Source organism: Cnephaeus nilssonii (genome assembly GCF_951640355.1).
Source record: "Cnephaeus nilssonii genome assembly, chromosome: 12".
Lineage (NCBI taxonomy): Eukaryota > Metazoa > Chordata > Mammalia > Chiroptera > Vespertilionidae > Cnephaeus > Cnephaeus nilssonii.
In genome coordinates, this window is record NC_137083.1 from 30,144,803 (window position 1) to 30,170,977 (window position 26,175).

Sequence of the window (26,175 nt, forward strand, 5' to 3'; positions counted from 1 at the left end):
TATCTCTATAGATTTTTAAAACGTATTAGATAGACTATAGACAAAGCACTTTAGTGTCTGTGGTACAAATCACTAAGGAGAAAGCAATCTAGATGAGTGTGTATATTCTAATGGAGCAGACAAAAATTGATGGTATGTTGTCCCTAAAATGCCTCAGGTACCCCACTCTTCATTGGAACCAAGAATAAATCAAAGAGAAACAGAAAGTAAGACAGTGAAGAAAACACAGCCAAGCACTCTAGTATCTCCTGCTGCTGTTTATTTACAAAATCTGGGTGTGTTTTTCTAATATCTACATTAAAAACTCTGTGAAGAGCCTAAAATGTTCTCATTATGTCAACCGCATTGTTTCTGACATCTATCTAAATAAAAAACATAGTGGTACCAACAATAAGAATCATGATCTGTAATTTCATTTAACATTTTGTTAGACCTGACCTTTTACTAAGTGCTTTCACAAGCATTACGTCAATATAGATGCACAGGTACAATTTGTGTCCCCTTTTTACAGAGGATGCAATTGCCCATCAGAGACGCCATGCAGCATCCTGATATTAGGAGAAACTAAGTGGCAGGGCAGAAAGTCAGCCAACACTTCTGACTACAAGTCTAGGTTTCTCCTCACTGTAGCCTCATTTAGTTCATTTTCAGGGCATACTGCACAATGCCCTGAAAATGAACTAAATCACCTTTTGGAATGTAACTGTATTTTCTACATTATCAACTCATTATACCTCCAGTACAAAATATTTGTTCAAATAGAGAGAAAGAAGAAAAGAGAAGCAACATTTGCTGATCTCTCAGGATATCTCAGATGGGAAATTTTTATGATTGTCACAGATGTCCTAATAAGTATATTAAAAATTCACTCCCATCCACATAAAAATATTTTCAGCTGGAAAAGACAGGAATAATTGCTATTATCACTTTACTTTTGAAATTATTAGCTATAAGTTATTCGTTTAATTAGGATAAGCTCTGTCTTGTCAGCATTCATTTTTGTAGAAAATCTAACCTACAGGTTGTCTTCAAATATGACATTTTTATGAATATAAAACTTAACTCATGAAGGGGACATAATGTTATGCTTCATAGACATTTAATAAAACATTTACTCATTTAGAATTTGCCATTTTCTTTTCATAGTTTCAGAGAATGATTTTATTTTCTTGGTCCAAATTCTTTTGATTCCAGGCCACTGAAAGACCTATAGCCCTTTAACACTGTGTCTATGGTGCCTGATAAATAAAGTGGCCTGAGCACTGCGCCAGGCACTGTATAGACCTTTATCTCCTAAGATTATCTGTCCAGTTAAAAAAAAAAAACATGCTGGGCTACAGATGATAGGTTTCTGTAACAAAACCCAAGAAAATCTATAAATAAGGAGGAGGACTTCCTAGGCTAGGGAATTCCTAACACACCAGCAATTTCCGTGCTCCTCCATATGAATAACAATTGAATCCAGTGGGAAAAAATTTAATCCAGATGAAGGGTAAGTTGAAAAAACATGGATAAAATCCTTTCTATACTTTAAAAATGTTATCAGAAACATTAGTAAAGTGTGGGCTTTATTTGATAAGAAATATATCAATATTGGTTCATTAGTTGTGAAAAATGTATCATACTAATGTAATCTTAGCAATAGATAAACTGGGTGTGGGGTATACCAGAACTCTGTACTAGCTTCACAATTTTTTTTCATAAACATAATGGTATTCTAATAAAAAATGTTTATTTTTTAAAAGGCTATTAAAAAAAGTATTTTAAACAGAAAAATATGGCCCTAATGATCTCTTTACACTTTCCCTTTGTTGCTTTCCCTTCATGAACAATTCGGTCATAAAGCAGTTAGGTGGGGCAGTGCTACCCACCCATGCTTGCTATGGAATGATGCAGCTCAAGAATGGTGAGTAAGTCATCTACATGGGGAGAAGGCACCAGGTTTCTTGCTGGCAAAGAAAGAAGTTTCAAATATGAAAAGAGAGAAAACTGAACACAGCACTGTGATGGGCTGGAATTGGAGGTATCAGCATGAACTGATGTTTGTCAATATATATAAATTTAGAAATATCAATATGTGTGTACTAATTGTCCACTGAGGAAGACCTAGGATCAGTTTCATCTCAACAGTAACTGTGTCCAGAGATTAATTTCTATATATCATTCTCAACTAAAAGCAAGTGGGCTCTTTGGTAGAAATCTACACTAATAAAAGAGAAATATGCAAATTGACTGTACCTCCACATTGCCCACCAGCCAATCAGGAGTGAGTATGCAAATTAACCCAAGAAAGTTGGTGGGTTAATTTGCATACATAGGTGTGGAGCGGCCAGGCAGGGTAGGATGCCTGCAATGAGGGGGAGTGGGGGGAGGGAGCTACTGGAGCAGCGCTGTGGCTGGAGCAAAGACAGAAGGCGGCGGCCATAATGAAGGCCTGGGTCCCAGGTGCCAGAGGAAAACCAGTGTCGGCAGCCAGGGGAAGGAAAGCCTATTGCATGAATCTTCATGCAACAGGCCTCTAGTAGCTAATAACAGGGCTGGGACAAAAGAAGTGGAAGATGAGACAACTATCCATTCTACTAGATAGCAAAAAGGTCTTCAAACAATGAGGGGCATGTCAAAAGGATATAGGAGCCAGCTTAAAAGAGTATCTATGGTCAAATGTGGGATAATAACAAATAATAAAGTAGAAATGAATAAAAAACAATCCATGAGTCAATTCTGATATAATAAATTAATACACTAAAATTTGATGAATAATAAACATTTAAATAGTCTTAAATTACCATCTGGGGTAGGCAAGACACTCTCTAGCCCTCCATTCCAAATAATCATGCCCTTGTGACTTGTATCATATGTGCATGTATGTTACATTATATGGCAAAGAGAACGTTACAGACATAATTAAATTTACTAATCAATTGACTTTAAAATAAGGAGATCATTCTGGACTGTCTGGGTGAGGAAGACAGAGAGATTCTAAGTGTAAAAAGGATTTGACTCAGAGTTGCTGACTCTGAGATGTAGGAGCTTGTGTGCCCATGGATTGGCCAGAAGTCTCTAGGAGCTTTTCTGTAAGTTTCAGATTTTATATATCTACTAGTGTCCTGGTACACGGATTCGTGCACATTGAAAGGAAATTAATTAGAAGAAATATTTTAATATCACTATTCACCTTTCTCTATAATAGAAGTGTCAACCAAATTCATGATCAGGATTCTACTGAGTCTCCCATCTACCTATTCCAGGACTTCTGTGAGGATCAAATGAGATGAGGCATGTAAAAACGTTTCACAAATATTTGGTTAAACTGTAAAATGTTTGCACCTGGCTATAAAGCAAGTCGGGTTCCTGAGCTGAAGAAACTCCAAGAAGGCTAGTCACTAGGGAGAGGAAGCTGGGCGTTGCCTATGATGTCATTACCCAGTGCCCACAGAGACCATTTCCGGGCTGGGCTGTGGGCCACATTTTGCACCATGGGGTCTTGGCAGTGTTGGCTGCGATTTGGTGGGGTATCGCTCCAGGGTGTGGTGGGGCCTGTGTCCCACTTGGGAGAAGCCGAGTGTTGCTCTGTGAGTGCCAGGTCCTTGGTGCCATTTATTTTTAAACTAGGAGCCCATTGCACGAAGTTTCGTGCAATAGACTTTTCCTTCACCTGGCTGCCGGCACCAGTTATCCGCCAGCAGCAGTTTTCCTCTGGCCACCCGCCGATCAGAGCGCCTCCCGCCAGCACGATCAGCCACGCTGAGAGGAACTCCGATCTGGAGGCGCTCCGATCGGGCGGGTGGCCAGAGGAAAACTGCTGCTGGTGGAAAACTGGTGCCAGCAGCCATGCAATCGGCCACCCCGAGTTCCACCACCAGCGTCTTCCGCAGCGCCGGCCTAAGCAGCGCCGGCCGTTTAAGCCGGCGGGAGGAGCGGGGGGCGGGGACTCGCGAGTCCCCGCCCCCCGCTCCTACCTCCAGCCAATCGGCCACCCTGAGTCCTGCCCCTGCGCCTCCAGCCGGCCCAATCGTGGGCGTAGCGGAGTGATGGTAATTAGCATATTACCATTTTATTAGGTATGATGGCCAGTGTTTTTCTTGGCAACTCCTGCATTGAGTGTCTGCCCTCTGGTGGTCAGTGCGCATCATAGCTACCAGTCGGAGGGAAGGATGAACACTTAGCCTTTTAGATAGATAGATAGATATAGATAGATAGATAGATAGATAGATAGATAGATAGATAGAATCTATCTAGATCTGCCATATATTATGCTTTAAACAGACATATGTTTTATATAATGTCTTGAGAAGAATATATCTAACTTATAGTCTAAATACACACACACACACACACACACACACACTACTATTAATATTATATCCTGTCAATGTTTTTTAACTTATGTTTTCTTAGAAAAAGAGCTTGACATGAAAACCTATGCTGGATTTCTGGTATTTTAACATAGTAAGTGTAATTTTCATGCCCAGCTTTTGTTCAAGTTATACTGAATTTCTACAGAATATTGTGGATAGCATAGATTATAAAGAAAAGAAAATTTATATCCAAAAATGAAGAAATTGACCCTGTGTAAAATGACTACATTAAAGGATCTTATTTAGGCTAGATAACAGAATACAATAATGAAACATGTATATTACACAAAATTTTGATTGAATTTTGTCTGTCTCTCACAAGTTGTCGTCAAAATGTCTAGTCTTTCTCCTGACAAACATGTGCATATGCACACATAATATGAATGTATAAAGCAGGAGTGAAAAGATGGTTAAATCACTGGCAACCTGTTCAGTTCAGGGACAAAGAGACCTCACTGTCTTCTTGCTACCCCATCTGCTACCCCTGGCAAGTTGACAATACAACGCTTACTGACAAAATGACAACACCTAGGAAATAAGTTCTACTTTTTTAAAACTTATTTTCATTTATTTATTATTTAAGGAATCAGACCACTTCTCCAGTGCACCTTCTGAAGTGGGAGAGTGTTTTTAAGTTCAAGCTCAAGCACCCAGCCTGCGATGTTGTGTCATGTGGGCATATGGGGTTAGCTGCCTCAGAGCTAGCATGACACCCATCATCCACAGGGCCCTCACACTCAGATTGCTTAGCACCTTCTAAAAGTGGTACCTTTTCCACTTCAACCACAGGAACGCCTTTGGCTAGAGAAGTTAATAGTGAAGGAGAAAAAAAAATGTTGCCTTCTATTTAGTATATTCTTTATGCCCTCCTGAGTGCAGGAAGGTAAAATGCACTTAATTACATCCAAGGATTTATTTTAAAACCAATAATTTACTGATTCGCAATCCCTATACTGATTGAAAAACCTAAAAAGCAGTCCTTAATCTTACAGAAGAGTTACACCTGGAGATCTTTTACAGTGTTTATCTCTCACCAGTCTAGGAGAGCCCATTTTTTTCTGTGCCATGAATCAAAAGACATTGGCACCCAGCAATAGGATTATCACCTGCCTACTCAGAAAAAAAAATGATTAATTTAAGATAAATAGGTGCTGACTTCAGAAACTGATTATATTTCCAAGATATTGCTTCAGCAATACTCTCTCCACTCAGACACTTTAAAGTATACAGAAGGATCATTCTTTTCTACTCATGTAATACAGAGCACTCAAAATTTAATCTAGCTCCCTGTATGCTTGAGTTTTATTTTAATTTACCATCAACCTATCAATATGAATCTTCTCTTTAATTCTTGTCATAACATAAACTTTTTTGCCTTTCATTGCTCACTTTTATATTTCATTATATAAAAAGTACTTAACTATAAAATATTATAGTAAACTTATGTCACTTAAAACAATAAGTTAAAGAGAGAACAGCAATCACAACCTGATAATCACTTTTTGAAAGTTTGGCAGAGCATGACCATGCATTAGTTTTTTCCCTGAAAAGATTTTTATTTTTCTAAAAATGAGCTTTTTAAAAGTATCCTACCTAATGATAGACAAATATGCAAATTGACCACACCTTCGCTACGCCCAAGCCATGCCCACCAGCCAAGCCATGCCCACAACCAATCAGGATGAGTATTCAAATTACCCCAACCAAGATGGTGGCTAATTTGCATATCAAGACAGCTTAGAAAGAAGCCAAGAGCTGCAGAAGGGAACAAAGTTCCGAAGAGCAAGCAAGCCTCGGGGAGGAGAAGGGAGGAGCGGAGGCAGGGCCGGAGGAGAAGGGAGAAAAGCAGGCGGGGCGGGGTAGAGTGCAGCAGGAAACCCTATTGCAGGATTTTTCCTGCAATGGGAACGCTAGTAGGTTATAAGTGTAAAGGTTATCTTCTGTAAAAAAAAAAAAAGCTATTAATTCTTTATTCTTTAATTCACAAAGAAAACAGCTGCACTTCAATTCCAATACAATAAAAACATGACCTAGAAGAATCCCCCTTTTATGAAGTATAGGTCTTGGAGAATGACCTTCTAAAAATGTAAGACTAGCCTGGTTCCCAAATATATCACTGGAGGTGAATTTCTAACAACTAAGGATTAGTTACTGAACACCAGCCACACCATTAGCCTCCACCTCTGCAAATCTCTATGTAGAAAAGCCTAATATGCAAATTGTCCCCTCGGGAGTTCAACCTGGAGACCAATCGCTCGCTATGATGTGCACTGACCACAAGGGGGTGGTGAGGAATGAAGGAAGGCTCCAGCCAGCAGCCGGGGAAGAGAGGCCTCGGCCGGCAACTGGAAGGAAGGCCCCAGCCAGCAGCTGGAAGGCCCTGAACGGTCCTGATTGGGGGCCACATACAAATTTTGTGCACCGGGCCTCTAGTTCATTAATATCACTTCTCCCAACTCTGTAAGCTGGGATCCAAAAAGACACCTTAAGTCAAGCCTCAAAGTTTAAAAGTACCCTTTCTTTTTTACCATGGTGCTGTCTTATTATTGAAAGGTCACACACAGCCCTACCTGGTTTGGCTCAGTGGACAGAGGGTCAGCCTGTGAACTGAAAGGTCGCAGGTTTGATTCTGGTCAAGGGCATATGCCCAGGTTGTGTGCTCGATCCTCAGTGGGGGACTTGAAGGAGGCAGCCGATCCATGATTCTCTCTCATCATGGATGTTTCCATCTCTCTCTCTCCTCTTCCTTCCTCTCTGAAATCAATAAAAACATATTTAAAAAAAATAAAAGGTCACACACACACAGATGTGATAGAGATTGAATATGGGTCTGTGGTAGATAGGTGCGGTATTTTAGGAAGTAGATTAGAGAATAACCCATCAAACAATGGCTAGGCCAGGCTATTTCTTTATCTTGTAAAAAGACTCCATAAAACTGTCAGATATGAAATAAATGTCACACGCACTTTCAGCTCTGTTTATGATAAAAATGAAGTTACCCTATCCATCAAACCATAGCCAAAAAAGCGTGGTCTCTCTCAGAACCAAGAATCCTTAATAAAAAGTAAAATCACAAATGAATTTAATCACAGCAACTGCAATCAACACTCAAGTTGTTTTGTTAAAAACTCTGAAAGTCCTAAGGAGTGGGTGATCCAAACAATCTTAATATTTGGCCCCAAAACTTATTATATAATTCTGCGGATTGTGCCTTTGTAATTATGCTTTTGTTCATCTTGTATTATTAATAGTTGGATTTTTCTGAGTATATTACAACTGAACAGTAGAAGTCGTTTAGCCAACTGAAAAGTGTTACAAGAACACATAATAATCACATAGAGTCATAATTATTTCTACCAACTACATCAATGGGTTGGTGGTTAAGACTTTCTAGTTAGCCCAGCCAATATCTTAAAAAATGTGATGCTTAGAACCTCTTGAGGCTAAAAAATACACAAAAATGATTATTTAGCCATGTTTTAGTACCCAAAAGGCTCAGAGTCCAAAATAACTCTGCCTAAGAACTCTCCTGAAATAAGCATCCACATTTAAATTATATTTCCATGAAATCAATAGCAGCATATATGTAGCTGAAAGGTGACTGTCATAGAGACAAGGAATTAGAGTGACAGATGAGGCATGAACCCGAAAGGCATTCATGCATCTCTAGCAGAAGCCAGCACTGAAAGGTGATGATGGAAGACCAGGTGCCTACATCCCCTCCCCAATGTGATGTTACTCTAGACCCTAGGAATCTGTCCTTCCCAATGAAGTGGTTACCCTAGCATATTTCCATTATCTAGAACTCACTTCACAAAAAAGTGATTTGCACCTTATAATTACATATATTACATATCTAATACCCTAGGAGGCTCTGAAATATCCTCAACTGCTAATGTTAGTGGGTGCAGTTTCTGAGGAAATATAAAATTATCCTGAATTAGAATGGGCAAAGGGCTTTAAATTTAGTGTAGGCTGAAAAGGTTGAAGGATAATAAAGGCTTGTTGGATAAATTAACAAAATCTATTTAAATATTTAGGGCACAGTCAATCTTTAAAAATATTTTACTATTTTATTTTTACTATATTGCTTCTCTGGTTACAGGAAATAAAATTATATAGTTACTCAGACTTGGTTAACTTTACTTTTACTTATAAAAAGAAATGCTTTTTAAAGTTTTAAATTCTAGTGAAATTGCATTGTATATAGGGAATACAACAATAGTTTAGTAGGCTTTACTGACTCTAAGGATTGTGCCTCCAAAGCATTCTGAATAGTTTTAACACCATTAAACGTGGCACCCATCATATTATTTCTCTGTGCTAAAACATTTTATGCTTCTCTATTGAGCATCACAAAATTTAGATTCCTTGAACTGTTTTAGAATGCCTCTAGCCACCACTTCACTTACTGAAACATCTATCATATTTCCTGAAAAGTACTCTAGTAGGATTTATCATCTCACTGTTTCAGTATTTTAGGTACATGTTTTGGTCAACCTTGCTATTAGGTAAGCATTTGAAGGAGGTAGTATCAATTAGCCTCTTTCTGCTATATTTTCCTTAACTCTAAAAGAAATATGTTATGTTGCTGGTGCTAAATTCCTTTCCAACTCCAAACTTCTATTAGTTTAATTTTCTCCATTCCATTGGTCACAGTTAAATCAAAAGCAAGCACTAAAATAGATACTAACTTATTGATGATGTGTTTTATCATAATAGATTATATGGACCAGAATAGGTACTTGTACTGAAATTACAAATATATTACTCCAATGATAATTATCTTTGTATGTGGAAAGCAACTTTGCTATTTTATTTCTCAAAAAAAGCTTTTTATAGTCATTTGAAATGAGTTACAAATATATGAAAATCCAAATTAAGATTTGTTGTATTTTTGTAATATTTGTAATATATTTGTAATTTCAGTACAAGTACCTATTCTGGTCCATATAATCTATTATGATAAAACACATCATCAATAAGTTAGTATCTATTTTAGTGCTTGCTTTTGATTTAACTGTGACCAATGGAATGGAGAAAATTAAACTAATAGAAGTTTGGAGTTGGAAAGGAATTTAGCACCAGCAACATAACATATTCTATTTCTGATGTTTTGCGAACTCCCTTTGGTCCGCTCTTGAAATTAGGTGTTCCACATGACAGTACTCTTCTCCACATTCTTCTTCCCTTTCATAATCTCAGTCCCTTTGGTTTCCATGGTTTCAACTCAGCCCTCAATGCAGATGACTATCACATTTGCATCACAATCCTAATTTCTCCAGATCTCCTGACTCTGATTGCATTGATACCTGTATGTTTCTATGGCAATTCCCTTCAACATAATACATACAAACTATTTTTCTTCCTAAATCTGTGCTTTCTCCATCCTCTTTCTATTTAAAACAAAAGTAAACCAAAACAACACCAGAAAACATCTATCATCCCAGGTACTGACACTCAAGCCCACAGTCATCTTTAAATCCTTGCATATCTCACCTCCCACATCGAGTTGATCAAGTCATGTCTAACGTGGTGACAACTTACATATCATCTTCCTCAGTGGTAGTAAATGCCTCAGTTCAGACTCTAACTGTACACTGGGCTAAAATCTTTCAAGACTCACCTTTCTCTCAGTTGTATCCTTTAGGCTGGCCATACAAAGATCTCACTTCGTGCAAGGTTTTTCTGGACTGAGGTTTGGTAGCAGGCAGTTAGACAAGCATGGGGAGAGTAGGAATGAAAGGCCAGATACGAAATATCACCAAGGCAAAGTGTGCCAGGTACCTAGCAACAGGCAAAACTGGGAAAACAAGGACTTAGCTCCCAGGGTGACCTTTCCTCCCTTAGCATTCAGTTTAGACCCCCCTGACCTTTACTATCGAGGGTCATGCTGTTCGGACCCTCCCGTGTTTTCAGATTCTCCCCCCGCCCTTAGAGGAGAAACAAGGGGACCAGAGAATAGCCTCATACAAATCCCATAGAAGCCCTTGCATGATCACTTCTTTAAGCCTTAAGCCTGCAAGACATTGATGTTCTGACCCACATCAAATAATCTTGGGAACACAGCCTCAGGTCTCTTGACCACAAAGACAAAGTTTTGGTCAAATTAGAGATGACATTTAGGCCTCACCTGTGTTTCTACTACAAGCCCAGAAAAGCAGCAAATACAGAGCGAAGCCATGGCTGACTTCAGGACCAGATGCAATGACTAATGACTCCCTCCCCTACCATCCACCAATCAGTAGAGACCACACATGGAAAAACTAATGAATATTCTATTGAGATCACCCCCTGAAACTTCTGGGAGATCCTAGCCCTTAGAGAGGGTATGAAACCCTCAGAGCCTCAGACAGGCGGGCCCAGCACAGCTATATGCCTTCCCCTACCCTATTCCCCAAGGTGCGTTTTCCATGCCTTTCTCCTAAGCTGCAACGCCTTTCTTTTACTGCTTTCACTTGTTTCCTGAGCCCATTTCTTCTATGGCTCATTTCTTCTACCTCTGTGTCTTTCTGAATAAACTTTCTCTTATAGTTCGAGTCTTGCATCTGAATTCTTTCTTAGTTCCAGAACTCAAGTATCGAGGTTGCTGAACCGAAGTCTGGTCTGATTCCACTGTTCTAACACCTGGCACTGTTTCTCCACCAACAGTTGCTGGGCTGTCTTAATAACGGCTCCCCCTTTTCACCTCCATGTGTTCCTAGCTTGCCTCTTTCTCACGAGGCCCAAACTTCCCTGAGTGTTTATCCTCCTGTTCATCCTGACCCAGGATCTGCCATTTTACAAGCTCTGCCCATCAGCTAACTCTTTTTAAAAAAAATATTTTTTATTGATTTCATAAAGGAAGGGAGATAGAAACATCAATGATGAGAGAGTCATTGATCAGCTGCCTCCTGCACGCCCCACACTGGGGATCGAGTGTATGTGCCCTGACAGGGAATCAAACCCTCACCTCCTGGTTCGTAAGGAGAAGCTCAGCTACTGAGCCACACCAGCCAGCCTACAAACTCTTAATTTAAATTATCCCAGACTCACAAACAGCAGTACATTTGTTACCTTTCACCAAACGATCATCACAGCCTTATTTATTTTTGATGTTATTTTTTTCTGAACAGAATAATGTATTTATAGATGCTTAACATTTTTGGAAAATATAAGACAAATATTACCACCAAATACCACCAGTTTTAACATTTGGCTAGATATCCTTCTACTCTAGTTATTTTTAAAAATAAAACTGGCATCACATGCTATATATAATTTTCTGTATTATATTATTTACTTTAGAGAATAACTGTTTTTGCCTGCACTTAAAATAGTCTTCAAAAATGGTTTCATGGCACCATAGTATTCCATAATTAATATATATATTCAATTTTTTAAAGTTCTCCTTTTTATTATTCCTATAATAATCCATCTTTACATTACAATGTCAGTAACTTTATTTCTTTCTGATATGTACCTGGAAGACGCATTACCTGGTTAGAGTATGAAATTTTTTAGCTCATGATCCATGTGGTAAATTGCTTTCCAGAAAAGTTGAACCCATTGTCTCTTGGACTGGCAGAAGAGCACTCGTTTGGCAACCGCAGGATTCTGCAAAGTACTCATGCTGCCTCCAGCATTTCCCATCTCTTAATTCCTCTGCACTTCACAGGCAACTTTCTAAAATACATTACAGGCACCCCCCAAATCCCAGTAATCCCCTACTACCCCAAGAGTAAAATGTCAACCTCTGAGCATGGCATCTGAGTCCTCCACACACCAGCTGCAACTTCCTTTCTTCTCCTTTTCCACTCCTCCCCTCTGCTCACCCACCAGCCTAGGTCTGCAGTTCTACTCCAAACTACACTTAGAATCATCTGGAGGGGCTTTCACAAATAGATGTCCGAGTTCCATTCCACACTAATTGAATAAGAACCAGGAGCTGGCTCTTTTTGCTTAATTCCTCACCAGGTGATTGTAGTAGCCAGACCTTAAGCCACCACAACTTAACCCATTCTTCTTTAAAGTGAAATAGGTAGAGACACTGGGAGAACACGTCAAAAATGCAAGTTCTGGGACCTCACTTTAAGGATCTCACTTTAAGATAACTAACTCAGACCCTTTAGGGCTAGAGACCAGGAATTTGCACTTTAACAAACCTGAAGATTCTGTGGTTTACACTTGAGCCAAACCGGACTATTGCCACTTTCATAAGGCAATGCCACATTTCCCAGCTCTGTAACAAGTGCCCTCTGCCTTTATGCTTCAAACCTACAGAATCTGTTCCACACCTTCCCTGACCCCCTTCCCTGACCCCCACCCTCCCCCTGCCACACACACTCCCACAAATCACATGTTTTTATGCCCAGCTTAAATGCTAGTTCTTCCAGGCAAGTTTAATTGTTCCAGCATTTTGTGGTTTCAATGTTCATTGTTTGTCTTTATTATAACACTAGAGGCCAGTGCATGAAATTAGTGCACAGGTAAGGTCCCTAGGCTTGGCCGAAGATCAGGGCTCATCTGTGGGGCAACCAGCAGTGCAATCGGGGGGAGGGGACCCTGCTGGCACCCACCTTGGCCAGCCTGGCACCTCCTGCTCACCAGCTCCACCCCTGCCACCACCACCCGTTGCCTCCCTCTGCCTGGGGCCTGCAGGTTGGGGATGCTCCTGCATTGAACATCTGCCCCTGGTAGTCAGTGTGCGTCATAGTGACAGGTCGTTTCACCGGTCATTCTGCCTTCGGTCTATTTGCATATTAAGCTTTTATTATATAGGATTTCTTCTCTCCAGCCCTGTAATTGTGGAGATTTTAAGCTCCACTAATAGAACTGAATTTTTCATATGTAGATATATTATCTGTTTCACAAGAATATCTCTATAGTATGTGGCACTTATTGGTTTTTGTTGTTTGATTGCTTTTTACAAATAGTAGACATATGTTAAATGCTTGAGTTGAATAACAAAATATTCCCAGCCTGTGCTCTCCTTGATAAACAATTACTACCAAACAATGCTCCATGTTTTGTACAAAGAAGCAATGCTGGAGAAGGTAATCTGGCTTTCCTTTTTTATAAACCTTCAAATAGCTAGTGGTTTGGTAACTAATCTCATGCTGGTTTGCTCTGCTAAATTGGGTATATTTTGTCTACTTAATTGTTGATGTATACACTCCTAGTTGTTAGCAATTTATTTAGATCATGAATTCTCTTAGACTGATTATTTAGATATGTCAAAATGCAGAAAAAGTTAGTGGAAGTTTTGGAAGTAATTTAGAGTTTTCTCTGATTCTCTAGTAGATGAGCACAAACGAAAGGTCAAAGTGGGACTTGGTATTCCAGGAATCAGAAATCAAATTCAGTTAATGCACATTTTGATACTTTAAAGAAATAAATCCAAGGAATATACACAGAGCCACTCCCCAATTCGATTCCCTGATAGTCATGCACAAATAAGAACTCTTTCATTAAGCTTTCCAAGAAACCCAACCACAGTGTCTCCACAGCACCGAATGTCATTCACATGGCATGCATTCTATTTCTTCCAGTGCTGCAGTGATTCATGGACATCTAATCACCCCTACTAAACTCTAACCTCCTAGAATTAGGAACCAGGTGTTTTCCGTGATTGTGTCTCTTACAGTGCCTATCCTATTATCTGGCACACCAAAGGTGTAGATAAATCTGAGATGAATGAAAAGATAAAGACAGTACATCAATTTGTTAAATCATATGTATGATGTAGGGGTTTTCTTTTCAAATTACTTTATTCAAACCATACACTATCCTCCATTTCCAAAGGAATTGTCATGTCATAGAGGAGCAGAGAATGACATTGTGACAAAGGATAAAAAGAGGGAATAATTTCTCCTCTCTCTACCCTAGGAGGAAAGAATAGGGAAGTTATTGAGAGGATGTTTCATGTATGCAGGGTACTTCAACACCCCATGATTTGGGGTTTCCATTTTACCTACCATATAGAGTTATTGTGAAGATTAAATTGATTTAATATAAGTAAAAACATCTAGTATGTGGCATGTGGTAAATAATAAGTTAATAGTGTTTAATCTTTTTAATCCTTTTTATCTGCCTTATGAACACAAAAGGACACTGAGGGTTTGTATTTTCAGTAATATTTGATTCCAGATAATAAAACCAGAGCACAAAGTATATAGTGAACTTTAAGGTATGCTGCTTGAAATGCATTATAAATACACAGTATGTTGTGTTTTTATGCAAGATAAATTGGATTAATAAGGGTAGATAGGTAAAATAATTGAAAAACAACTCCTCAACATAAGTTTTAATTCAAGTCCTGCCATTTAGCAGTTGTTTGAACATAGATACCTACTCTAAACAGATTAGTCTGGGTGGAAAAACACTGATGTTTCTTGATCCCATTGGCTAGTTAGGGGTCCTCAAACTTTTTAAACAGGGGGCCAGTTCACTGTCCCTCAGACCGTTGGAGGGCCGGACTATAGTTTAAAAAAAACTATGAACAAATTCCTATGCACACTGCACATATCTTATTTTGAAGTAAAAAAAACAAAACGGCAAAAACACCCGCATGTGGCCCGCAGGCCGTAGTTTGAGGACACCTGGACTAGATAGAAGAGTTCTGCTTGAGTCACCACCTAAGGGGAAATAACTGGTCCTTAATATGTAAACCACAAAGACTATGGCATCTGGGAACTCAAATGCTGAGCATCCATTGAAAGGAGAGTACACAATTAAAACCCTGTATAATAAAAGGGTAAAATGCAAATAGACCAAACGGCAGAACCGAACAACCAAAGCGTAATATGCTAATGATATGCTAAGACTGCTCAACTGCTTGCTATGATGTACACTGACCACCAGGGGACAGATGCTCCGACTAGTAGGTTAGCTTTCTGCTGGGGTTGGGCTGATAGGGACTGAGTGAGATGGGCCAGACATGCCCTCGAGCCCTCCTACAGTCCCTCCCTGGCTGGCCATCCTCCCACGTCCCTCCCTGGCTGGCCGACCCTGATCAGCCCCCGATCAGGACTGGGCGAGATGGAGCCGGACATGCCCTGGAGCCCTCCCATGGTCCCTCCCCGGCCTGATCATGCACCGCTGGGGTCCCTGGGCCTGGCCTGTGCCCTCTCACAATCCGGGACCCCTCGGGGGATGTTGGAGAGCTGGTTTCATTCTGATCCCACAGGCCACTCCCCTTGGGAGGGCACCAGACTCAGGGCTCATGGCTAGTGAGCACTGCTGTGGCAGCGCAAGCCTTTCCAGATCCGGACTGATTGGGCGCGAGCCTGCAGCAGGCACAGTGGGGCAGGGATGAGTGGGAGCAGCAGGTAGGAGTTGCAGGCAGTGTTGGACTGTGGGTTTTGGCCTGATCCCTGCAGGCCACCCAGAGGGACCCAACCGTGCACGTATTCGTGCACCGGGTCTCTAGTTAATTATATACACTAGGCAAACTATGTGCTGATTCTATTTCTGTCTGCTCAAAACTTTAGTCTTGACACTTAAGAGTGTGGTTTATGAAAGTCAAGGAAACAAGGTAAAATGCCCTTAAATGTTTCAGATAGCCATGTGATAATGAAACTAAAATTTGGAAGAAGCAAGCAAACAACTAAAAATGCATCAAGAAATGGAAAAATACATTGGGAAATGAAGGTCAAACTATTATCTATGGTGGTAAAAACTAGTGTTTTCTAAGTGTATTAGGTTGAATCACATAAAACTATCAATATCAGACAGTTTTTTAAGTTATAGAAATGACAATTTCATATATTTAAGTCAACATCAAATTAGAGATTATTACTTTTTAAAAATCCTTCCCCAAGGGTATGTTTTTGCTGATTTTTGGAGAAAGAGGAAAGGGGAGAGAAGAAGAGAGAGCAAAAGGGAGAAGCATCAATTGCCTCCTGTACTTGCCCTGACTGGGAATTGAACCCACCACCTTTTGGTGTACTGGAGGACATTCCAACCAATTGAGCCACCTGGTCAGTGCAAGATTATCACTCTTTTAAAGAAGGGATGGTTTAGTGATACTTTGTATAGTTTATGTGGAAATTATAATGATAAAACATTATTTTTCTATTAGGTTGATATTGGAGGAACCAAAATATATAAGAGAAAAGTGAAACAAAAAACACACATGGGGAGAAAAAAAAAAATCACAATAAGCTCCTTTGTTAGGGGCTCACTTCATGTCTGTGTCAGATTTTGGTAATTCTCATAATATTTAAATTTTTTCCTTATTATATTTGTTATGGTGATCTGTGATCAGTGATCTTTGATGTTACTATTTTTTTAGGGGGTGCCACAAATCATCTACACTAATAAAAGAGTAAGATGCAAATTGACCATATCTTTGCAATGCCCACCAGCCAATCAGGAGTGAGTATGCAAATCAACCAAACAAAGATGTTGTGTTAATTTGCATATGCAGGCACCAAGCAGCTGGGGGCGGGGCAGGACGCAGCCATTCTGCACCACCCCAGCCACTCTGGGCCTCTGGGCAGCGTGGGAAGGCGGAAAGGCGGCTCCAGCCGGAGCGAAGGCGGTGCCAGCAGCCAGGGGAAGGAAGGCCCATTCCTGCATGAATCTTCATGCATCGGGCCTCTAGTGCATGTATAAGAGTATAAGACAGCAAACTTAATTGATAGTGTGTATGTTCTGACTGATCCACTGACCAGCTGTTTCCCTATCTCTCTTCCTCTCCTGGGGCCCCTATTCCCTGAGACACAACAATATTGTAATTAGGCCAATTAATATCCCTAAGTGGTCAAATGAAAGGAAGAATTACATGCTCCTCACTTTAAATCAAAAGGTAGATATGATTATGTGTAGTGAGGAAGGCATGTCGAAAGCCCAGACAGGCCAAAAGCTAGGTCTCTTGCACCTAAAGTTCAGCCAAGTTGTTAATGCAAAGGAAAAGTTCTTGAAGGAAATTAAAAGTGATACCCCAGTGAACACACACACAAATAAGAAAGTGAAATAGCCCACTGCTGTGTAAAGTTTTAGTGGTCTGGGTTGAAGATCAAACCAACCACAATATTCTCTTAAAGCCAAAGACTAATCCAGAGCAAAGCCCTAACTCTGCAATTCTATGAATGCTGAGGAGGTAAGGAAGCTGCAGAATGAACGTCTGAAACTAGCAGAGACTGGCTCATGAGATTTAAGAGAAGAAACCATCTACATAACATAAAAGTGCAAGGTAAAGCAAGTGCCAAATAGAAGCTGCAGCAAGTAATACAGAAGATTGAGCTTAAAATAATCAATGAAGGTGGCAATACTAAACAACAGATTTTCATTGTAAATAAAACAGCCTTATATTGGAAGAAGATGCCATTTAGAAATTATCGCTAGAGAGAAGACATTTATGCTTGGCTTCAAAGCTTCAAAGGACAGACTGACCCTAGAGGTTAGCGCAGCTGGTGACTTTAAGTTGAAGCCAATGCTCTTTCACCATTCTGAAGACCCTATGGCTCTTAAATGCTCAGTCTACTCTGCCTGTGCTCCATAAATGGAACAAAAATACTGTTTCCTTATAGTCTGATATATTTAAGCTCACTGTTGAGACCTACTAATCAGAAAAAAAGATTCCTTTCAAAATAATAATGTTCACTGATAATGTACCTGGCCTCCTTTCAAAATAATAATGTTCACTGATAATGTACCTGGCCATCCAAGAGGTCTGGTGAAAATGTACAATGAGATTAATGTTGTCATGCCTGCTAACACACCTCCTTTCTGCAGTCCATGGATCAAGGAGTAATTCTGATTTTCAAGTCTTGTTATTTAAGAAATATATTGCATAAGGGTATAGTTGCCAGGGATAGGGATTTCTCTGATGGATCTGGGAAAACTCAGAGTTGAAAACCTTCTAGAAAGAATTCAGTATTATAAGTACCATTAAGAATACCTGTGATTCATGAGAAGGGATCAAGGCATCAACACTAAGAGTAGTTTGAAAGACAGTGATTCCAGTCTTCATAGATAATTGTGAAGGAACCAAGACTTTGGTGGAGGAAGTAACTGCAGAAGTGTTTGAAAGAGCGAAAGAATCAGAATTAGAGGTGGAGCCTGAAGATGTGACTGAATTACTGCACTCTCATGGTGAAACTTGAATGGGTAACTTGTTTCTTATGGATGAGCAAAGAAAGTGGTTTCTTGAGGTGGAATCTACTCCTGATTCTATGAAGTGAAGATACTGTGAAGATTGTTGAAATAACAACAAGGGATTGAGAATATTACCCAAAGCCAGTTGATAAAGCAGTAGCAGGGTTCGAGAGGGTTGATTCTAATACTGAAAGAAGTTCTACTATGGTAAAATGCCTACAGCATTGCATGCTAGAGAGAGAAATAATTTATGAAAGGAAGAGTCACTTGATAAATCAAACTTCATGATTGCCTTATTTTAAGAAATTGCCAGTCACCCCAACATTTAGCAACCACCACCCTGATCAGTCAGGAGCCATCAACATTGAGGTAAGACACAAGCTAAAAGATTACAACTCGTTAAATGTTCAGATGATAGGTAGCTATTTTTAGCAATTACCTATGCTTAATAAAGGTAAGTACATTTTTTAGACATATTCTATTGCACAATTAATAGAATACAGTATGGTGTAAACATAACTTTTATACGCACAGGGAAACCAAAATAGTTATGTGACTCACTTTCATGTGATTTTCGCTTTATTGTGGTGGTCTGGAACCAAACCTGCAATATCTCTGAGGTATGCCTGCAATAGTCACCATTACACGGAATCTGGTTTGTGTTCTTATGGTCTTTAATTAATTCATAAGCATCTCTTTACCTTAGAGTAAGGGTATTATTGAGAGCATGTTTGAATTATACTCAAGGCATATAATTTTAGTTTTCTCTCCACTAAATTGTGGACAAAGAAAATATGTCTAGGAACATATCCAGCCCCCCACCACCCCCATCTGACTCACAAAGCCATCCGTCTAAAAAGAAGCCATCCTGGAAAAGAAGACCTCATTTCCTCTACTGGAATATTGAGGTGTCTGCTGAGATCCCTCACTAAATTGAGAAGTGGAAGTTGCCAGAGCTCTCTGCCCCTTTAACCCAACTGACATTCAGATTCACTAGGTCACTATGGAAATCAGAATAGAACACAGGACAGCTGAGAGCACCCACAGCACACTGGCAGTTGGAAGAGTGACGGAGGAGGACAAGTAGCACCTCATGGACAAGTCAAAGGAAGAAGCACTTGAAGAAAGAAAAACGCTAAGTTGACCGGGATGGAAGAAAATATTTGTAAGAGTAAAATTAAAGGAATTTATTTTAATTTGACCCCCTCCACCAACAACAAAAAAGAAAATGAAAAAGAGCTATTTCTGAGCTTTGTTGACAGAATGAAAAACAAAGAATCAAAATTAGTTACCTCCAAGGTTTGCTGTTGTTACCCAACCAACATGATTAACTTTTATGATTAACTGTAATGAATAGGGTTAAATAAGACAATTAGGGCCTGAGGGGCCCTGCATTTAAAGAATATTTTTGACCAGTACTATAAAATAAGTTGGTAAATCATCATAAAAATAGTACTTAAAAAAATGACAAATCAAGAACAATCTGTAATCACCATTACATAAATGAAAAGATGGTTTAATAAATGAAAAGATGGTTTAATGTGATGCCAATGCTACTGTCAGGGACTATCAGTGGGTATATTCTCTCTCTATCTATCTATCTATCTATCTATCTTATATAATAAAATGATAATATGCAAATCAACCAAAAGGTGAAACGACCCGTCGCCATGATGCGCACTGACCACCAGGGGGCAGACGCTCAAGGCAGGAGCTGCCCCATGGTGGTCAGTGTGCACCCACAGGGGGCGCGCTGCTCAGCATGACAGCTGGCAAGCACAGTGGCAGTGGCAGTGGCGGGAGCCTGCGAAAGGGCGCTGGTCAGGCTGAGGCACCCCCCAACCCCAGTGCATGAATGTTGTACACCAGGCCTCTAGTATATATATAATATATATATATATATATATATATATATATATATATATATATGCTTTTTTCCTATCTCAATCTCTGTGTATGTGTGTGTATGATTCAAGGATGGGGTTGAGAAAAAATGAACTATAAATTGAAGAGGAAAATAATAATGCAAATAAAATAGAGTGAACTTCTCTAGATCAACTTCTCTGTTCTCTCTAATTCCCAGTTTATTGCAGAGCTTTTCTTAGGATGCAAGTGTTAGTTATTTAACTGTAAACTTTTTTAAAAATCTCCACAATTTGAGTCTAGTTTTAATATTCTCTTTCATTTATAGGGCATGGTTTAATTGATAACACTGGGAAGGGATTTTGCTATTCAGTAGTATTTGACAAACTGAGTAAACTGTTTTTCTTTTTGTCAGAATAAATAAAAATAAGAGTTCATCACTGAAGATGTACCCTGATGATGTAAATATTGAAATAAGCTAAAAATTAGAATCATCTAGAAAAATAATTAGGATTCATCATGTCCTTCTCAGGCCATACCCAAAAGAGCAGCAAAAGACCTTTTCCAATGGAAAATATTATGCCCCCACAAGTTCTACGAAACAATTACTTGCATTTTCTGGAAGAAAAGCAAAAACTCCAGCTAAAGAAATTTCTTCTTGATAGGATGTTCCTAGTGGCCAAGACAAAAGACAACATAGAAAAAAAAGATGTTACTGAATACTATGAACAATTGTTTCAGTCAATTGCAAAACCGTACGCAAGCGAAGCAGTAACAGGATTACTGCTCATATATCGTACTTTCATTCTGCATATCCTTGAGTCCTCCAGTGGTACTCTTTATCGTATTCTTTCAGATTATATTAACCATAAAAAGAAGGGAGGAGACTATTTTATCCAAGGAATGAAAATTATCGTCATGTCCCATAACATCCCAACCAGGATCTTCATGCAATGGCATGTCATCGTCATAAAAGTGCCGGTCATGTATCTTGATGATGTGACACAGTCACAGTCCCTGAGAGAGGTCATCACAGAGTTTCTCACCCAAACTCATAAACTAGCACTCTACTTTTTCAAGACTCTTAAAGTGGGCGCAAAGGGACCCAGCGAGAACTTGCACCAACCTGCACCTGAATTACTCCTCCCAGAACAAATAATTAAGTATTTATACAAATCTGAAGAATTCATTGACCCAGAAACTTTCATAAACATGTATAATAGACCCATTCACATCACTTTTGATACTGAAGTGGTATGGCCTGCTCCTTCCCGTTTCTAGAACTGGAAGTGATGGAAAGAAGCTGAAGGAGACTAAAAGCAGATGTGAGAGATGTGGTCAAATCTCCTAAGGAATTTGTGCTACTTCAATAAAAAGGACATATTTCTATTTAAAGTTACTCATCTCTCTAAAAGAAGAAACAGAACACCACAATATACACAAAGGTAATGTACAAATCTCTACAGAGTATGTTGAAAATGTGTCTGTTCTGATATTAAGTTCAATATGTTATGTGAATAGGTGGAGTGGTTTAATAAGTTCTGAAATGTTAACATTAGTTTGATGGAATGACTTAATTTATTAAAGAAAACTATGCAAAAGTGTATATTTGATTCACATTCTCATTCTCTAAACAGTCAATGAGCAGCTTCTACCACACAGAATCAAATTTTAGGAAAAACCATTTTGTTCTAGGAGTACAAAATTTAGGACAAATATACCTTGAGTTGCTTGCAATCTAAGGTTTGAGGAAAGTATGTGTAAAAATAAGTAGAGAGTGTATGATACAGTATGATATAATCTGATATGTGATCACTATTATAGTAGCAGTATGTAGAAAAGACTTTAAGAGCACAAATGAAGGAGTAATCTCTATATGATTCCTGAATTCCAAAAACAAAACCTAAACTTTAAAAATAGTTCCAAATCTCACATATTCTGGACTATAAAGTCAAGAATATTGAGACCATTATAAAGTTAAAGAACACATTAGCTTTTTTAAATGACCAGAAAAATATATTGTCAGAAGGCATTATATTTTTTTTCTGCAAAATCTTTTATTGTGCACCTTTCACATGACATGTTTACCAGGTGCTAGGGATATGATAGAGGGTGCACATAAGACATGATTTCTCAATGACTCCATAAGAGCATTTCTCAATGATTCCACATAAAATAAACAAATTGATTATTTTTTCAGTTACTCCCTATAAAGCAATTAATTATATATAATTTCTCTATGACCTATTTTAAGTTTGTCTCCCCCTTCCTTTAACCTCAGATTAAATTTTTTGCATTACTTAAAATGGTGAAGTTTGTTTAAAAAACTAAATGAAATTAATATCTTTACTATTTCAAAAATACTTATGCAAAATTACTTCAATATCTCATGAAATGCTATGGATTTAATGAAGAAATATATTGTTATTTTAGTTTCATTTTTATTTATTTATTTGATTTGCAGTCTCTTCAGGAGAAAAAACACACCATCTCACTAAGCACCTCAAACTTGTCATATGCAGATAATTTGTCATCATTTGTTTCATATCATAATCAAATTTCAGGAAAGATAATTTCTATTTTTAAATCTTATAATATAGATTGACATACAGAATGGCATTTTCCACTTTTAACTCAACTTGAGATTACATTCATTTATGTTTAGTGACAGAAAGAGTATATTTTAGATGAGAAGTAATTCTTCTGGATAAGAAAGAATATATAGTTTACTAACATTTAAGAAAAAGACAATCATCCACTAATCCTATATAATAAAAGGCTAATATGCAAATCGACCGAACAGTGGAACAACCCATCACTATGATGCTCACTGACCACTAGGGGGCAGACACTTAACGTAGGAGCTTCCCCCTGGTGATCAGTGCACTCCCACAGGGGGAGCACTGCTCAGCCAGAAGCTGGGCTCACGGCTGGTGAGCGCAGTAGCGGTGGTGGGAGCCTCTCCTGCCTCTGCAGCAGCACTAAGAACTAAGAATGTCTGACTGCCGGCTTAGGCCCGCCCCCAGTTGGACATCCCCCAAGGGCTCCTGGACTGTGAGAGGGCGCAGGCTGGGCTGAGGGACACCTTCCACCGCCCCCCCCCCCCCCGAGTGCACAAATTTTGTGCACCAAGCCTCTAGTAGTAAATATAAAATGAGTGGAGATAAGAGTAAATGCTTTTCAGGTGAGAGAGAAATAAGGAGAGAGAGAGCAAGGTAAATGGAAGGAGAGGAGGGGAGAAGAGGGAGAGAGAGGGAGGGGGAAGAAGGAAAAAAAGGAAGGAACGGAAGGAAGGAAGGAAGGAAGGAAGGAAGGAAGGAAGGAAGGAAGGAAGGAAGGAAGGAAGGAAAGAAGGAAGGAAAGAGGGAGGGAGAAGAGGGCAAACAGTTAATGAAGAAGTAAGCCTTGGTCTAAGCTTTGAATGGATGTGAGGAGATGTTTGGGAGGGCAGAGGAGCCTATTTAAGAGAACAGAGAATGAGCAGAAACAGGGAGGAGAAAATGAACAACAAATGTTTATTGAATAGAAGTACAGTTTATAAATAAAATTGTATATTAACAGATATAAAATATGGCAGGTTATATCTTCAGAAACTGGCTACTGCAGTATAACCCATCCCACATGCTTTTCTTCCAGTGTGACCTTAATATTCCTCCCATCGCATGGTGGCTTCTACAGCCCCTGCCCTGAATTCACACTGATCTTTGCGACTGCCTTAACCAATAGAGAACAGCAGAAGTGATCCATGTGACCTTCAGGACTAGGTCATAAACATGCCATCCACTTTGCTTGAATACTTGAATGCTAGCTCTTGGAACCTAAACAATGTGCTGTCAGCAACCCCAGCAGTTTTCCAGATGATATCCCTGAGCTTGGGTCCCAGCCAACAGCCAGTCGCACCTCTACACATGTGAACGAGTGAATCTTCAGGGGATTCCAGCCCTCCAGTCCACCTGGATTTCAAACCAGACCAGCTGACACTGCATGAAGTAGTCAACTTGAGAAGCTATTCCCACTGAGCCCTGTCCAACTTGGAGATTTGGGAACAACATTAGTAACTGTTGATGATGTGAGCTCTAAGTTTTGGGTGGATGATTATCAGCAGTCTGGGCCAATAATGTATATGTAACAGGAATAATATTGTATGCATGAGTAACAGAAATAATATTATACATAAAATTTAATTATGTATAATTCCTATTATATGTAATAATTATATGGGTAATTTCATATCATTTATTCATTCATATATGAACTAGTATTTACTAAATGTCTGCTGGTAAATATTTACTTGGGGGCCAAGCACTGTGCTAGTCCCTGAGTATACAAGCAACAGTAGGATTTGTATCCTCCACACTGCCAAGCATAGATCTTTTATTGGTCTATAATACATTCTGGTGTGAAAAATATTGATAGAAAATTAATTCATTGACCCAAAGGGGAAAAAAAGTAAAAATCTGAGTCATTTTCGAAGAAGTTATAGATACTAAGCGATAACATTACTGACTTAATATACTGTTATTTCACACTTAAAAAATGTATGAAGTGCCAAATGTGAAAATAACTAGAAAATAAAAAGTGACTGTAAACAATTTTAGCTACTTGCATAATTATTTCTTTATTTTAGTGAGCACACTAGAATGAGTTTATTCAAATGAAAATTACCCTTCCTAGTAGTAACCTTAGGAGGGTTTATACTTATTCCAGGCATCATTGCTGAAAACATTTTGTGACTCTTTTATGGTGGATAAAGAGGTGTATAAATCAAAAGGAGCATAAATATTTTAGTAACCTCTAGCTTTTTGATCACCCCACTTGATTTGTGACTTAATATTCGATCTTTGTTCATAGATAGGTTTGTTTTTAAATATTGCTCTCACTCTCAAAGGAAGATCTGCTGTCACTGAACATATTAAAAGAGTGTGATATTGCCTCTGTGGGTAAACAAATATGTGTCAGTAACAGTTGCATTATTGAGATTCCTATGTAGCTCACTAATATTACGTCTTTAAAGGGAACAACACTTATTTAAGTGTGTATGTTTGAAAATATGTGATAAAATGCGGAAATAAATACTATTTAATTTGATCGTGTCCAAAAATGTGACTCACTAAACCCTAGGAAGACTCACAAGGTAATTCTCAACACAATGAGAGTTGTAGTATTTTTACAATAAAACTTTACATAAAAGCAGAGACAGCCCAGCTGGCGATGCTCAGTGGTTGAGTGTCAACCTCTGAACCAGGAAGTCAGGGTTCGATTCTGCTCAGGGCACATGGTTGTGGGCTCCATCACCCAGTGGAGGGCATGCACGAGGAAGCCAATCAGTGATTCTTTCTCATCATTAATGCTTCTATCTCTCTTGCCCTCTCCTTTTCTCTCTGAAATCAATAATATGTCCCATATAATAAAAGCCTAATATGCAAATTGACCAAACAGTGGAACGACCAGTCGCTATGACATGCACTGACCACCAGGGGGCAGACGCTCAATGCGGGAGCTGCCCCCAGCCAATAGACCCCAGGCCAGCCAAGGTGGGTGCCAGCAGGGGCCCCATGATCATCCCGCCAGTCACCCCACAGATAAGCCCTGATTGCCAGCCAGGCCTAGGGACCCTACCCATGCACGAATTTTGTGCACCAGGACTCTAGTAAGCTCATATTTAATGAACATGTTATATTTAAATGTGTGACCAACACTATTTTAATCCTTTTTTTGAATATGAATATCTTTACACTAGACTGACATATTAATGACTTTATGCTTATTTCAGAGTAACTAAGGACCTTCAGAAAAATTATAGTTTTCATGAAAGATAACTGAAATAATGTTATTTGGGAGAAAAAACCTTCCCAGGGTAAATTTTAAAATT

At 39.1% G+C, this 26,175-nt stretch overlaps 2 protein-coding genes across 2 annotated transcripts in view; one reads left to right on the top strand and one right to left on the bottom strand.

Moving 5' to 3' along the window:
• The window catches only part of ZNF804B (zinc finger protein 804B), a gene marked incomplete at its 3' end in the record, with an annotated part of 398,915 nt that overhangs the window by 346,193 nt on the left and 26,547 nt on the right, over nt 1-26,175 (bottom strand). The gene's annotated exons all lie outside the window — the stretch shown is intronic.
• On the top strand, nt 20,823-21,584 carry TEX47 (testis expressed 47; the record flags this gene model as incomplete). Its single annotated transcript, XM_079786373.1, has 1 exon — nt 20,823-21,584. One exon carries the CDS (start codon nt 20,823-20,825, stop codon nt 21,582-21,584), a length of 762 nt encoding a protein of 253 aa, XP_079642499.1.